Here is a 16,585-nt window from a genome sequence, read left to right on the forward strand (position 1 = left end):
TATTTTTGTATGCAAGAACTTGGCTCGGCGATTATAATTGTCCTGTTGAATTTTAAAGGTCTGCTTTATCAGTAATTGAAATACTTGTCAGTGTAATTTTGTCTATTCGCACGGCAACTTCACAGGAGTGTTATTGAACCGAAGTTTTGCAGACACTTTTTGTGTAGAGAATAATTGACAGTCGTGTGGGCCCCTAATGTGGGGCGGGGACTAGTAATAAGTGTGGGACTCCAGTGTGTGGGAATGTACCCAAGTGTATGGGTCGGGGAGTGTGTGATGTGTAGGTGGATAGTGTGAGCCTAGTGTGTGGGGTGGGGAACGTGCTCCCAAATGTGTGTGGGATGAGTTCGACTGTCCGTGTGACGTACCAAAAAGGTAAAGTAGTTTTTAATTTGCTGACCAAGGCTTTTTCTGATCCTCCTTCACGTGACGGAGAGGAAAATCAATTCCCATCTTCCCCTCCTCCCCTCTTCCCCTCCTCCCCTCCTACCATCTTTCCCTCCTCCATCTAGATCTCGCCGCCCTCGTTAGTGCGGGGCTCAAGTCAAGAATGAAATTTACAGTCAGTCGAGATGAGGCGGGACCTTATTGCTGGGGTGGGGACGGGAAGGGGACTGTACTCTGTCCTGTGGATGAGAGGGGGACTGTACTCTGTCCTTTAGATGTGAGGGGGACTGTACTCTGTCCTGTATATGAGAAGGGGGACTGTACCCTGTCCTGTGGAGGGTAAAGAGACTGTACTCTCTCCTGTAGATGTGAAGGGGACTATACTCTGTCCTGTAGATGAGAAGGGGACTGTACCCTGTCCTGTAGACAGTAAGGGGACTGTACTCTGTGCTGGGAAATGAGAAGGGGACTGTACTCTGTCCTTTAGATGTGAGGGGGACTGTACTCTGTCCTGTAGATGAAAAGGGACTGTACTCGTGTCCTCTGCTGTGTTATGATTGCTGGGAAACTGGCCGAAAGCTGAAGATAATTTCACGGCGTGGAGGGTCAAGACGTGGGGAGGGGGGGGGGGGCGGTTATAAAGGGACATGTTTTTATGACAGATTTTTTATAAAAAAAAAGATTTTTTCACCAGGGTTTTTGTGATCTGTAACTAGGCCAAACTTGTGTCTGTCTACTGTCTCATATGTCTGTCTACTGTCTCAATGTGTCTGTCTACTGTCTCATATGTCTGTCTACTGTCTCAATGTGTCTGTCTACTGTCTCATGTGTCTGTCTACTGTCTCAATGTGTCTGTCTACTGTCTCAATGTGTCTGTCTACTGTCTCATGTGTCTGTCTACTGTCTCATGTGTCTGTCTACTGTCTAAGTGTGTCTGTCTACTGTCTAAATGTGTCTGTCTACTGTCTTATGTGTCTGTCTACTGTCTAAGTGTGTCTGTCTACTGTCTAAATGTGTCTGTCTACTGTCTTATGTGTCTGTCTACTGTCTCATGTGTCTGTCTACTGTCTCATGTGTCTGTCTACTGTCTCATGTGTCTGTCTACTGTCTCATGTGTCTGTCTACTGTCTCATTGTGTCCGTCTACTGTCTCAATGTGTCAGTTTACTGTCTCATGTGTCGTGTCCGTCTACTGTCTCAATGTGTCTGTCTACTGTCTCATGTGTCTGTCTCAGTGTCTCTGATATAGAAAATATGATTTTGCTCGAGGAAAAAACAAAATGTAATTTTTCTGTTGACCGGCATTTTATTACAGGCAAATAGGACCTTGTTATTGTAGGAGATGAAATATGGGAAACTGTTCAGCCAGGCAGATCTACCCCCCCCCATCGCCCCCTCTCCATCCCATGCCCCCCCCCCATCGCCCCCCTCTCCATCCCCCCCCCTACCAGCTGCCCAGCTCCGGCACCAGAGAGATCTGACGATGATTAGATGAACAACAGGCGGTCGTCTGGTTTCATTGGACTTGTCTCCTTGACTTCTCTTTATCTATACATACATATCATACATACATATATATATATATATATATATATATATATATATATATATATATATATATATATACACACATATATATATATATATATATATATATATATATATATATATATATATATATATATATATATATATATATATATATATATATATATATATATATATATATATATATACACACACATATATATATATATATGTATATATTTAAATCGACTACAGAAATCAAGAAGATAGTTGTTTAGTGTAGTAGCAGCTAAGTTAGCAACTAATGTTTGGTGTCAGTGGCTAGCAATGGCTTCATGGCGAAACAATAAATTAGGTTGTTAGTTATTTGTTACCGAGCCCTTGTAGGCCGCAAATGTAGCAGATAATGAAGGCCTTTCAAGTAAGAAAGGGAAAGAACTCGAGTTGTTTCAGTCAGACCTGTCTTCCCGTCTATTTACAATTTCATGGCATCCAGCATTATTCGAAACTGGGATCCAACGTTTTGAAAAAATAGCATTCCCATGGGTCGAGGGCAGCACGAGTATCGAGATGTTCGATACTGGAGTATCGAGCTGCCCGATACTGCTTGGACGTCAGTTTTATTTAGTAGTCGCATCACATCCTATACATTTGATTCATACATTCAGCCTTATGTTCTGGAGATGTGTATCGATACATCATTTTACGTGACTTTTCCCACTACCCACCTCCCTCACACCAGAACCCCTCCCCCTCCACTCCACACTCACACCACTTCCCTTCCCATCCCTCATCTGTGGGACTAAGTACACTACGTTCATTAACTACCAACTCGTTAAACAAATTTCAAAAACTGGCCAGGTATGACCAAGGTAAACGAGCCAAACAAGAGTAGCTTCGTTGCCAGTTTGGGCTATTAGCAGCCAACGCATGCAGGATTAGTGCGTGTGTTCGCCCGTGGTCTGATGCACGCCCGTGGCCTGATGCACGCCCGTGGGTGTACGCCCGTGGCCTGATGCACGCCCGTGGGTGTACGCCCGTGTCCTGATGCACGCCCGTGCGTGTACGCCCGTGGCCTGATGCACGCCCGTGCGTGTACGCCCGTGGCCTGATGCACGCCCGTGGGTGTACGCCCGTGGCCTGATGCACGCCCGTGGGTGTACGCCCGTGGCCTGATGCACGCCCGTGGGTGTACGCCCGTGGCCTGATGCACGCCCGTGGCCTGAGTGCTCACCCCATTAGGTTTTATCTGCGTGAGTTATGAACACCTTCCCTCGTGTGAGTACCACACCTGAACACAGAGACTGGACCTGTCAGAAGTGTATTCTATTGACGTCGCCGTAACTCAACAAAGATGTGAAATCGCCGAACGTCCTTTTTTTTCTACCATCCCTTGCCGCTGGGGCGACCCCTCCCTCCCTCCACCCCCCCCCCTCCCACATCTCTCTATGTACTTAACAAATCTATGCCACACTACGTATCGATACCGGCGTGTTCAGAATTTCCCGAATACGAGTAATCAATCACGCTAGAAATAGGGCCTTGAGGAAAGTGGACGAGGGAGGGGGAGGGAGGGAGGGGGCTTTCTGTGGGACGGCAGGAGACAAAACTTGCCTCATCTCTTCTCTATCCCCCCCTCCTCCCCACTCTACATTTTTTTCTCTGGTGGTGAGTAGAAAAAGTGTAGAGACGCAACACGTTATGACTTCTAGCTGAGCCAGCCAAACATGGGGGGGGGGGGGGGGGGGGTTGAGAGGGAGGGGTCGGGGATTTCTTATGTCTTTCAATAAACGCTGGGATGTGAGGGCTTTAGAGTTTGTTTAGACGACTGGCTTGTGTTGGCCAGTTTCTGTCATGTCGGTCAGTTCTAGGGAGGGGGGGGCCGGACAGGCATCTGGACATTCAGATTGTGTGGACAGACAGACATCTGGACATTCTGTTTGTGTGGACAGACAGACATCTGGACATTCTGTTTGTGTGGACAGACAGGCATCTGGACATTCTGATTGTGTGGACAGACAGGACAGTAGCAGTGGACATTCAGGACTGTGTAGACTTTCAGGACAGTATGGACAGGCATGACGGTTTGATCGGACATTCAGGACAGTTGGACATTGAGTAAACTGTAGAGAGACGTAACTGAGTGAGTGGACCGACCTTGCAACACAGCAAGGACAGCGTGTACCATCTTGATCAAGCACGGACGAATTCAGGGAGAATTTGATACCAGAAAAGCCGAATTTGTATTTAACGAAATAAATTTTGTGCAATAAACACGTTACCCCTGACTCTAGCCTCTTACCCCTGACTCTTGCATTTAATGTTACCCCTGATGTTACCCCTGACTCTGACTTGACTCTTACCCCCCCCCCCCCCCTCCCCCCTGATATGACCCAGAGCCGCTCACCTCTCGTTGGCCCTCTGGTACCCCCGCTGTGACGTAATTGACTGATACATCTGTTCGGAGCCTGGGAATTATCATTAAGCCCGGGTATTCTTCCCGTAATAATCACAAACTCCTCCCCCCGCCATATGTACAAACCTCCCCCCCCCCCCCCCGTATGTATAAACCTCCACCCTCCTACGCCCAAATTGACCCCTCTGTATCCCACACTTTAACAATACTTCCCCCACCCCCATCTCACGATCTCCATGAGCCCTCCCCACACATTTTGTATCTCTGGCTCTCCCCACACATTTTTTCTCACACTTTAAAATTATTAGATTTCAAAAGCCGCAGCCCGATTTAATTATGCAAACTCCGCCCACTCTCCCGTCTGACTGCGCATGGCGCTGACTTAATGAGATGAGCCGAACAAACAGAAAATGAAATTTTAATGAGATGTAAATAATGCTTCACTCCTGTTATTTGCCCTCGTCACTCTCGCTTGTCACATGATCAGAGCAGCGAGAACTCTACTTCATCTACCGTACTTTGAAATTCTCTATCAACTTTGATGACGTAAATCTAGCTGCAGTCAAACGTGTGACCTATATCTACATAGGATATAATGGTTTCAATATAGGATATAGAATGGTGTCAATATAGGATATAGAATGGTGTCAATATAGGATATAGAATGGTGTCAATATAGGATATAGAATGGTGTCAATATAGGATATAGAATGGTGTCAATATAGGATATAGAATGGTGTCAATATAGGATATAGAATGGTGTCAATATAGGATATAGAATGGTGTCAATATAGGATATAGAATGGTGTCAATATAGGATATAGAATGGTGTCAATATAGGATATAGAATGGTGTCAATATAGGATATAGAATGGTGTCAATATAGGATATAGAATGGTGTCAATATAGGATATAGAATGGTGTCAATATAGGATATAGAATGGTGTCAATATAGGATATAGAATGGTGTCAATATAGGATATAGAATGGTGTCAATATAGGATATAGAATGGTGTCATTATGGGATATAGAATGGTGTCAATATGGGATATAGAATCGTGTCAATATGGGATATAGAATCGTGTAAATATAGGCAGAGGCGTAGCTAGGAGAGGGTGGCTGGAGAGGCCGCCTCTAATGCCTACCCTAAAGGGGCGCCAAACAAGGTAGAAAAAAACAACTGAAAAGTTCATTTTTGAAATCCACACTGTCGAAGTTGAGAAAATAGACTGCTATCTGACTTAACAGACTTATTTCCCCGTTTTTAATATCCATTGTGTGACACCAAAATGACACCAAAATGACACCAAAATTGTGTGACACCCAAACAAAAACTGTCAATGACCAGTAGAATGGTATAAAGCGCCCCAGATCTTTCACACTCGGGGATAGGGGGCGCTTTTCACCAACGTGAATATGTAAATGATAGTTCGCAAGAGCGACGGAATGGGTCGCTACGCCTATGAACATAGGATATAAAATAGTGTCTATAAATCGCATATTGAGTGGCACCTATGTAGGATATATAAAGGTGTCTATATAGAATATATCATAGTGTCAGTATATGATTTATAATGGTGTATAAAGGTGTCAATATAAAATGTCTAAACAGACAGGTGTCTGGTGTCATGACATTGTCATAGGCCAGCCAACCTGACCCCCTGTCATGTGACGCTAGCTCTCTGTATATAAATATCTCCCCCACCTACTGAACTGTATCTTCACTCCAAGGGCAGACAATCGCAGAATCCTTTTCAAGGGAGGCTATCTAATCAGATAATCGACTTTTTCTGCTTCTAGCGCAGAAGGCATTTGTGTGTTCCTGTGTTCGTGTCATACATTGATGCTCTCCCTTCTATACAGTTTCGTTTCTGTGCCTCCCTCGCTAGATGGCGGGGAATCTAGACAATACGTCTAGATGCCTGTGCTAGAGTTGAACTAATGCTCAATTGTTTACCTAAAAAACTGAGCCCAATGCTTCCACTGACCGAAGATTCCTCTAGTTGATCTAGATCTCACGTTATAAATTATGTGTCATAAGATTTGAACTCAGACGTTGTCTGACATAAACTATTCACCTGTGTGTACATCACTACCACCAAGGTACACACGCTTTTTACACTAAACAATAACAGCACTACAACCAAGGTACACACTCTTTTTACGGAAAACATTCTCTTCTTCTGGTCTGTTTTCACGTTCCTTGTTTGTTCCAATGTTCCTTGTTTGTTCCAATGTTCCTGATCTGTTCCTATGTTCCTTGTTTGTTCCTATGTTTCTTGTTTGTTCCAATGTTCCTTGTTTGTTCAATGTTCCTAGTTTGTTCCAATGTTCCTTGTTTGTTCCAATGTTCCTTGTTTGTACCAATGTTCCTTGTCTGTTTAAGTGTCCATGTCTAGAACTTACCCACGACACTAATTAAACTTATTTCCGCGGCGTCTAACGATGGCCCGGGGGTCGGGTTGGATTGTATCCGACAAGCCTTTGTCCAATACTTGCTGGAACTTAGGAATCAATTAGGCGGCTCAATTAATCCTTCAGTGCTGAGGGCAGTGGTATTTTTGGCGTGTACCGAACAACTGCCGAGCTTATAGACCAACAGCCGAGATAGGTATAGACCAACAGCCGAGATAGGTATAGACCAACAGCCGTATAGACCAACAGCCGAGCTAAGGACAGACTTCCTATACAGTATGGACCAGCAAACACCCCTTCATGTCCGTGTTAGCAAAATCTGAACACACGTTTTCCCTTTCTCTATATGTGAACAAAATCTGAACACACGTTTTCCCTTTCCTCTCCGTGTGAACAAAATCTGAACACACGTTTTCCCTTTCTCTCCGGACGGTTCCAGCGCGTCAGTGAACACTTGATGGTGTCTGCGGTGCCAGAAAGTGCAGGCACCACAGCGGAGATTCCCGTTGGATAGCGCCGGTCAGAGAATGTCCAAGAGTAAAATAATGCGGCCAGTTTAGGGCAGCGGATCTATTGTCCTGTATGTTTTGGGTCAGATTGGAAAGTGTGCGATCATTGATCGTATGATCGAGTACTTTCATCAATACCACGCTCTAATCTAATCCAATTAGTTGCTGACGCGGTTTCACACTGACGCTGTGTCACGCTGGTGCACTGGCGTTGTGGTGCACTTATGTTGTGGTGCACTGGCGCTGTGGTGCACGTATGTTGTGGTGCACTGAAGCTGTGGTGCACTAATGCTGTGGTGCACTGATGTTGTGGTGGACTGATGTTGTGGTGCACTTATGTTGTGGTGCACTGATGTTGTGGTGCACTGATGCTGTGGTGCACTGATGTTGTGGTGCACTCATGCTGTGGTGCACTCATGCTGTGGTGCACTTATGTTGTGGTGCACTTATGTTGTGGTGCACTGAAGCTGTGGTGCACTGATGCTGTGGTGCACTCATGCTGTGGTGCACTTATGTTGTGGTGCACTTATGTTGTGGTGCACTGAAGCTGTGGTGCACTAATGCTGTGGTGCACTGAAGCTGTGGTGCACTAATGCTGTGGTGCACTTATGTTGTGGTGCACTCATGCACTGAAATAATGACGACATAGCACTATTCATTCCAATAAAAAATGACTTGATCGAAATATCTTTTGTTTTTATAGCATACTTTTTTTAGAAACTTCGATCAAAATATCAGCATAAAAAATTTAATCAACTTGAATGTTAGTTTTTAGTTTGATTTAATATTTAAAAAAACTTAAAAGTTAGCGTGAATACACTTAACTGTTTTATGTTCACCCTTGATTAAAGAATAAAAATAATGTTTTCGCGAGGGCCCATTAAAGTTTCAGTTAAAAACACCCAGGTCAAAATGTGTCCGATGTTTTTCTATTTGTGCTTGTGGTTCTGTGCTTGTGGCTGTAGGGGCATTTGTTTTGGTGCTGCTCGTAATGCACACAATGATCTTGGGGCTCTTCCTGGTACATCATGGGTCCTAAATAACCTTGTGACTCCATCTACGATGTTTATCTCTGATTTTCACATCTGCCCTCGCTACATGCTCTGCCCCTCGCTACATGCTCTGCCCTCAATGTATGCTCTGCCTTCGATGTATGCTCTGCCTTCGATGTATGCTGACGATGTGCTCACGCCGATGTCTTGCAGCACCCCCCCCCCCACCCTAGACTAGTTTACCCAGGGTCCCGACCCTCGGGCTACTTGACCCAGTTAGCTATATTTAAAAAAGCTCCCGTGGATTTATTATTGTTAATTTCATTTCCTGCCTTCTGTAAAGACGGCTGGGAATTGGGCAGCTCTTGGCGAGGCAGATCCATTTCCCCACTGCTGGATGCACTAAAATTCCTAAGGCGTGCACTGAGGACTGCCCTTTGCATATTGGCCCAGTAGCCGTGCGCATCGAGGCGCCGGTTATCGTTTTTTATGCGAACTGGGGCAAGCAAACACGTAAAAAACCCGGCCAAGATTATTGGTTCATATTATCCACTTGATTGGCTAGAATTATTTCTGTCTAACCAAACAGGAGGTGACGTCATTAGGGAGGCCTCGACCTTTAAGCAGATCTTCGTTGACGTGTGGTGGAATTTTCTGCTTTTGTCGGCAGACATTTGTCACCGAGGCTTTTTTGTCGATATGGACATTTGTTGGTCGTTATGGATATTTGTTGGTCGATATAGACATTTGTTGGTCGATATGGACATTTGTTGGTCTATGTGGATGTTTGTTAAAATTGTCCGAGGCTTTGACTTCAGCCGAGAAATTGATTAATTCGAGATAATTAATGATGTGAATAATCAGCATTAGTTAAAAAACAACACATAATGATGCCTTAAGCCAAGTCATTAATAATGTGAATAATCAGCATTCATTAAGGCACTCATTAAATACATCAAAGTCGACCAAAAGACTTGGTATGATTTTGTAATGGTGATACGTAAATCCTGGACACTTGAATGTGTATCCTATATCCAGCAGACGTGAATGTTGACCAATGTCCTATGTCCAGCAGACGTGAATGTTGACCAATGTCCTATGTCCAGCAGACGTGAATGTTGACCAATGTCCTATGTCCAGCAGACGTGAATGTTGACCAATGTCCTATGTCCAGACATCACTGACATATATGTCCAGCAGACCACAATTACACTTGTCATTTTTGTGATAACCCTTGACCCAGGACCTCTAGATTTGTCCAACGTCTTGGTCTAGGTCCTGTAGTTGGCCAACATATTAGCCTGATGGCCTAAAGTTGTGAAACCCCTTGACCCATGACCTCTAGATTTGGCCAACATCTTGGTCTAGGTCCTGTAGTTGGCCAACATATTGGCCTGATGACCTAACGTTCTGAAACCCCTTGACCCAGGACCTCTAGATTTGGCCAACGTCTTGATCTAGGTCCTGTAGTTGGCCAACATATTGGCCTGATGACCTAAAGTTGTGAAACCCCTTGACCCAGGACCTCTAGATTTGGCCAACGTCTTGGTCTAGGTCCTGTAGTTGGCCAACATATTGGCCTGATGACCTAAAGTTGTGAAACCCCTTGACCTATGACCTCTAGATTTGGCCAACGTCTTTGTCTAGGACCTGTAGTTGCCCAACATATTGGCCTGATGACCTAAAGTTGTGAAACCCCTTGACCTATGACCTCTAGATTTGGCCAACGTCTTTGTCTAGGACCTGTAGTTGCCCAACATATTGGCCTGATGGCCTAAAGTTCTGAAACCTCTTGACCCTGCAGGCCCTCTAGATTTGGCCAACGTCTTTGACCAATGATACGTCAGACACCTATCCGCCATGTTTGTCTATTAGCATCAGTAAACACGCATTCACTGCGGGGCACGCTCTATGGCGTATTCATAATTGATCTGACGTCTAATGCCCCTGTCCTGCAGGGAAAGTGTAGAGGTCACAGCGGCCATCACTCACAACCTCACAGACATGCACGCTACTCGCCCTCTTATTTATGGTACTCGGGGGTCTCTGTTGCAGGGCGCCATCAAGGAGCACATAACTCCAACTGCACGCTGGGGTGATATTAGATTCGCCCCCCTTCAGGCTCCGTGCCTCTCTCGCCATTAATGGCCGGCTTTAGTCATGAAAACCGGGGGAGATGATATTAAAACTAATCTGATGACGGGGAGGAATTATTTCTATTACGGGATTAATACCGGAAGTCCGACATTATTAACCACTTGTTCGTAGGCCTTTGTTGTGGCCGGATATGACGTCACCGGATCTCATCAATATATATGTTAAAGTTGAAATGATCGTAATGGTATTATCATGGGATATTTTTTTTTATAGATATATGAGAGCAAACGAGAAATCCGTTTTATGTTGATTAGCCTCGGCCCGTGGCTGGATGCCTGATTAGGACGGGATTAACTCCATCCCGTGGCAGTTAGACGTGCATTTATCTTGCTCACTCGGGCGTGCCCGCGCGGGCCTAGGCGCGTGGGTCGGCTTTGATAGGGATGCTTTTGAAGCGATGATGTAACATTATTTGATCCAATTACGACGGGGATGGTTAATTAACTGGGGTGTCGTGTGACGTCAGAGGGGTGGGGCGAGGGCTTGAAGGATCAGATATCAAAGTCTGGGGGAGGGGACGGAGCAAAACACAGACTCGCTTGCTGGCATACAGCACACGGCATTTAGCCGGCAGTAACGCACTGTCTGACCGGCTTAACACATTAGTTGCCCGGAAGCCGGAAGAACACATTATTTAACCGGAAGAACACATTGGTAGACCGGAAGAATGAAATACTTGCCCGACAGAACGCATGTTTGACCGGTATAACGTATGTTTTACCGGAAGAACATATGTTTGACCGGAAGAACACATGTTTGACTGGAAGAACGTATGTTTGACCGGAAGAACGCATGTTTGACCGGTAGAATGAAAAGTTTGACCGGTAGAATGAAAAGTTTGACCGGTAGAACGTATGTTTGACCGGAAGAACGCATGTTTGACCGGAAGAACCATGTGTGTCATCCGGTTGTTTGACCACAGACTACCTACCACGAGTCAGATGTTTGACCTTGACCTATGTTAACACCATCTCATCGTGTGGTTAACCACACCGCACCGTGCTACTCCCCCGTGTCAATATTTCACTAGTGCTCTCATCAATCGATTTCATGTATTCGGTATCGATTACAATAAAGTATCGACCGCGCTTGCTAGCTCAACACAGGAATCGATTCCAAAAAACCCAGAGTCTTGAGCTTTGGGCAAAACCAGACGGAACAAGGTCTGCCCGAATATCTGTATCTGCCCGAATAGCTGTGTATCTGCCCTAATAGCTGTGTATCTGCCCGAATATCTGTGTATCTGCCCGAATAGCTGTGTATCTGCCCGAATATCTGTGTATCTGCCCGAATAGCCGTGTATCTGCCCGAATAGCTGTATCTGCCCGAATAGCTGTGTATCTGCCCGGACAGCTGTGTATCTGCCAGAATAGCTGTGTATCTGCCCGAATAGCTGTGTATCTGCCCGAATATCTGTGTATCTGCCCGAATATCTGTGTATCTGCCCGAATAGCTGTGTATCTGCCCGAATAGCTGTGTATCTGCCCGAATAGCTGTGTATCTAGGCTTCACGACGCAGTGCAGCTATGCCACATGCCCACATACCCTGCTTTACATAACATGCGCCGTGATAGGTTGAAGTTTGTTTTGAATAGTTTCAAGAGCTGTTATCGGTTAAATTTTGTTTAAAATTGTTCCTTAATCCCGGCAATGAAAACAGATTAACGTTCTATTTTTAGCCACCGTTCCAGAGCGCACACTTCTGTTTTGTTGTGACCTCAACCACGTGGTACGCGCGCGCTAATCTTGTTTACATCTGGCGTCATTTGACCACGTGTAGCCCTAAAACATTCGTCACGTGATCATGCTAAATACAAACCGATTTCCAAACATTTCAAGTCGCGGTTCAAACTTGTCCTGGAATTCCCGGTTTAAAAAAAAACTTCATGTTAAAAAATCTGACAAAACAGTTCCGCCGTACCCCCCCCCTGCCCCCACCCCATGAAAATGGTGATTGGCAATCCCCCCCCCCCCCCTCCCTGCCTGTGTCTGACGGCCTCAACTGTCTTCGACCCGCCGTAATTACCCTGTTAAATGTTCCTCTTCGGATCGCTGACAGGTAAAGACCCGGATCCGGAACCAATGGAAAAATCTGGCCACTCGCCACAGTTGCCAGTCATTCGACACTGGCTCGCCAGTAACTCGCCAGATGACGTCATAAGCCGGCTAGTTCTTGCTGCTACATTGTACCAGATTTGTTTTCTAACTGTACCTGACATGGACCGTACCCGGCTCAATTGTACCGGATTTTACTTAACCTGGCAAATATTATCAAACATAATCTGTACACGAACTAAGTTGTACCAGCTATTTTCGTCTTGTCTCTGATCGTACCAAAGTACTCATTTTGCCCATTTACCATTTGTACCCATATTTTGGTCGTACCTTTCTACCAGTTGTACCCATGTATCAGTTGTAGCGATGTACCAACCCAGTTGTACCAACCCAGTTGTACCAACCCAGTTGTACCAACCCAGTTGTACCAACCCAGTTGTACCAACCCAGTTGTACCAACCCAGTTGTACCAACCCAGTTGTACCGATGTACCAACCCAGTTGTACCAATGTACCAACCCAGTTGCACCGATGTACCAACCCAGTTGTACCGATGTACCAACCCAGTTGTACCGATGTACCAACCCAGTTGTAGCAATATAGCAGTAATACATCCCTCCTGATCTAATATAACCCTGTAAATGAGGCATGTATCTCCCTACTCTCACGGAGCCACAAACAAAAACAGAACCACAAACAAACAAACAAACGAAAACAGAACCACAAACAAACAAATAAAAACAGAACCACAAACAAAAACAGAACCACAAACAAACAAATAAAAACAGAACCACAAACAAACAAACAAAAACAGAACCACAAACAAACAAACAAAAACAGAACCACAAACAAACAAAAACAGAACCACAAACAAACAAACAAAAACAGAACCACAAACAAACAAACAAAAACAGAACCACAAACAAACAAAAACAGAACCACAAACAAACAAACAAAAACAGAACCACAAACAAACAAACAAAAACAGAACCACAAACAAACAAACAAAAACAGAACCACAAACAAACAAACAAAAACAGAACCACAAACAAACAAACAAAAACAGAACCACAAACAAACAAACAAAAACAGAACCACAAACAAACAAACAAAAACAGAACCACAAACAAACAAACAAAAACAGAACCACAAACAAACAAACAAAAACAGAACCACAAACAAACAAACAAAAACAGAACCACAAACAAACAAACAAAAACAGAACCACAAACAAACAAACAAAACCAGAACCACTAACAAACAAACAAAACCAGAACCACAAACAAACAAAACCAGAACCACAAACAAACAAACAAAACCAGAACCACAAACAAACAAGAACAGAGCCACAAACAAACAAACAAAAACAGAACCACAAACAAACAAACAAACAAAAACAGAACCACAAACAAACAAACAAGAACAGAACCAAAAAACAAACAAACAAAAACAGAACCACAAACAAACAAACAAGAACAGAACCAAAAAACAAACAAACAAAAACAGAACCAAAAAACAAACAAACAAAAACAGAGCCTAATATCTAGCTAGTTTGGTCTCCTATCTCCAACTATCATAAAAAACATCAGCCTTCATCTTAGACGAGAAAATAAACAAAGCAACTTTGGTGACGGTAGGGGGCGTCTATCTCATTCAGGCCTGCATCTACACACATATACACGCTTATACATATAGGCCTACATATAACCTGTCGTTGGTCAGATAGCGTGTATGTCTAGATGTATGTAGAAATGTTATGTTAGCGCTTTACGACATGTTGTGTTGATACTTGATGATAAGAGTTGTGCAACTATGTTTTATTTACACACACAAAGTGTTGACGTTTTAGTTTGTTGATTTCAGTTAAAACCCACATCACTGACGTTAAAACCCACATCACTGACGCTAAAATCATGTCTTTTCACCAACGTTAAAATCTTGTCTATTCACTAACGTTAAAATCTTGTCTATTCACTAACGTTAAAATCTTGTCTATTCACTAACGTTAAAATCATGTTGACGTTAAAATCTTGTTGACTAACGTTAAAATCTTGTTGACTAACGTTAAAATCTTGTTGACTAACGTTAAAATCTTGTTGACTAACGTTAAAATCATGTTGACTAACGTTAAAATCTTGTTGACTAACGTTAAAATCTTGTTGACTAACGTTAAAATTATGTTGACTAACGTTAAAATCATGTTGACTAACGTTAAAATCTTGTTGACTTACGTTAAAATCTTGTTGACTAACGCTAAAATCTTGTTGCCTAACGTTAAAATTTTGTTGACTAACGTTAAAATCTTGTTGACTAACGTTAAAATCTTGTTGACTAACGTTAAAATCATGTCTATTCACTAATGTTAAAATCTTGTTGACTAACGTTAAAATCTTGTTGACTAACGTTAAAATCTTGTTGACTAACGTTAAAATTCTCATCCACAGAGCTGCCCAAAAACTCGGGAAGAAAAAAAAACGACATCACTCTCAGGATCAAGAACCCCTCCCTGCCCTCCCCACTTTCCCCACGAATTTCTCTGACGTCATACGATTAACGCCCCCGCCCGCCCCGCCATGTCTACTGAGGAGCGGTGGAAGGCTGCAGAACCCTGGCATGGGAAAGGTAAAATCTATTAGCACCATCTTTCTCTCATCCTCCATCTCTCTCTCATCCTCCCCCTCTCTCTCTCTCTCTCATCCTCCCCCTCTCATTCCAGCCTCATTGCTCCCCAATTATTTCCTGTGACGTCACACGTCTTTTCTCGGCCTGAAGCTGATGTGTGTCATGTGACGTCATAGCGACTCTAGTCACTGATGACATGTCATGGCAACTACCGTGGTGACATCTGTCCAGTATTTTAATTACACTTATAATTTTAATAACACATATAATTTTAATTACTCTTATAATTTTAAATACACTTATAATTTTTATTACACTTATAATTTTGATTACACTTATAATTTTAATTACACTTATAATTTTAATTACACATACATCTTTAACTGCCCTACATTTAAACTATTATTAAATTCTGAAGTGTAGATTATAAATTACATTTACATTTTTAATTAAACTAACAATTAAAAATTATTTTAAATTGTACACATTTAGATTTTCATTTAATTACGCTTTAATAATTTTACCTGTTTTAAAATACGTTTTTTATACACTTACATTTAAAATACTTCAACATTTTAACACACCCTATCTTTAGTTCGAATTTCACTTATATCTGTAAACACATTTTACCTGTATCTGTAAACACATTTCACTTGTATCTGTAAACACATTTCATTTGTATCTGTAAACACATTTCACTTGTATCTGTAAACACATTTCATTTGTATCTGTAAACACATTTCACTTGTATCTGTAAACACATTTCATTTGTATCTGTAAACACATTTCACTTGTATCTGTAAACACATTTCACTTGTATCTGTAAACAAACACATTTCACTTGTATCTGTAAACACATTTCACTTGTATCTGTAAACACATTTCACTTGTATCTGTAAACAAACCTTGTCAGATGTGTTCAACGGGTCATGTAAATAACAAAATACACAGTCTTCATCACACAAAACATCGTGTTCTAAATTACAACGTGTACTAAATGTACACATTTAGTGGCTTAGGTTGTGGGGGGGGGGGGGGTTAGAGGCTGATAACTGTATTAAATGACGTCAGCATTAACTCCACCGGTCAGAACCCCCAACCCTAACCCCCCTCCACACACCCCTCATTCTCCTAAGCCTGTTACACAATCCTTGAATTTTTAATGCAAACAAAAAAAAAGCTGAAATTTTTTTAGAATGTTTTTTTTTCTTGGCATGCATTTCAAAGCCGTCTGCTCTGCTTGTGTTTTCATGTTAGAATCTGCTGCTAAGTCTCGTCTGCTGGATTAAATTAGTTGGCGCGTGCAGGGCCAGCTTTCTTTACCTCGCCAGGTCCTCGCCTCATCTACACACATGTCCCGCCTGGCAAGTGCCGGAAAATCACGGCAACTTCCGGTTTGTAGGGAATGCTGAGTGGAGCCGCAATTAGACCGAGGGTTAGATTCCCCTACCACGTGACGTCCGGCTCGTGACGTGGACACTAAGCCCGCGCTGATTGGCTGATGGGA

General features: G+C 43.2%; 1 protein-coding gene across 3 annotated transcripts in view; it reads left to right on the plus strand.

Annotated features, from left to right (window-relative positions):
• LOC131953407 (kinesin-like protein KIF26B) overlaps positions 1–16,585 on the plus strand; it is a 183,052-nt gene that overhangs the window by 87,250 nt on the left and 79,217 nt on the right. For all 3 annotated transcript variants that reach the window (XM_059316569.1, XM_059316571.1, XM_059316570.1), the window contains exon 8: positions 14,901–15,078. In XM_059316569.1, coding sequence (XP_059172552.1) covers positions 14,901–15,078 — 178 coding nt within the window. The remainder of the gene's footprint in view (positions 1–14,900; positions 15,079–16,585) is intronic.

This window comes from Physella acuta, unplaced genomic scaffold (assembly GCF_028476545.2).
Source record: "Physella acuta isolate Inbredline_101_S28 unplaced genomic scaffold, ASM2847654v3 ptg000920l, whole genome shotgun sequence".
Lineage (NCBI taxonomy): Eukaryota > Metazoa > Mollusca > Gastropoda > Physidae > Physella > Physella acuta.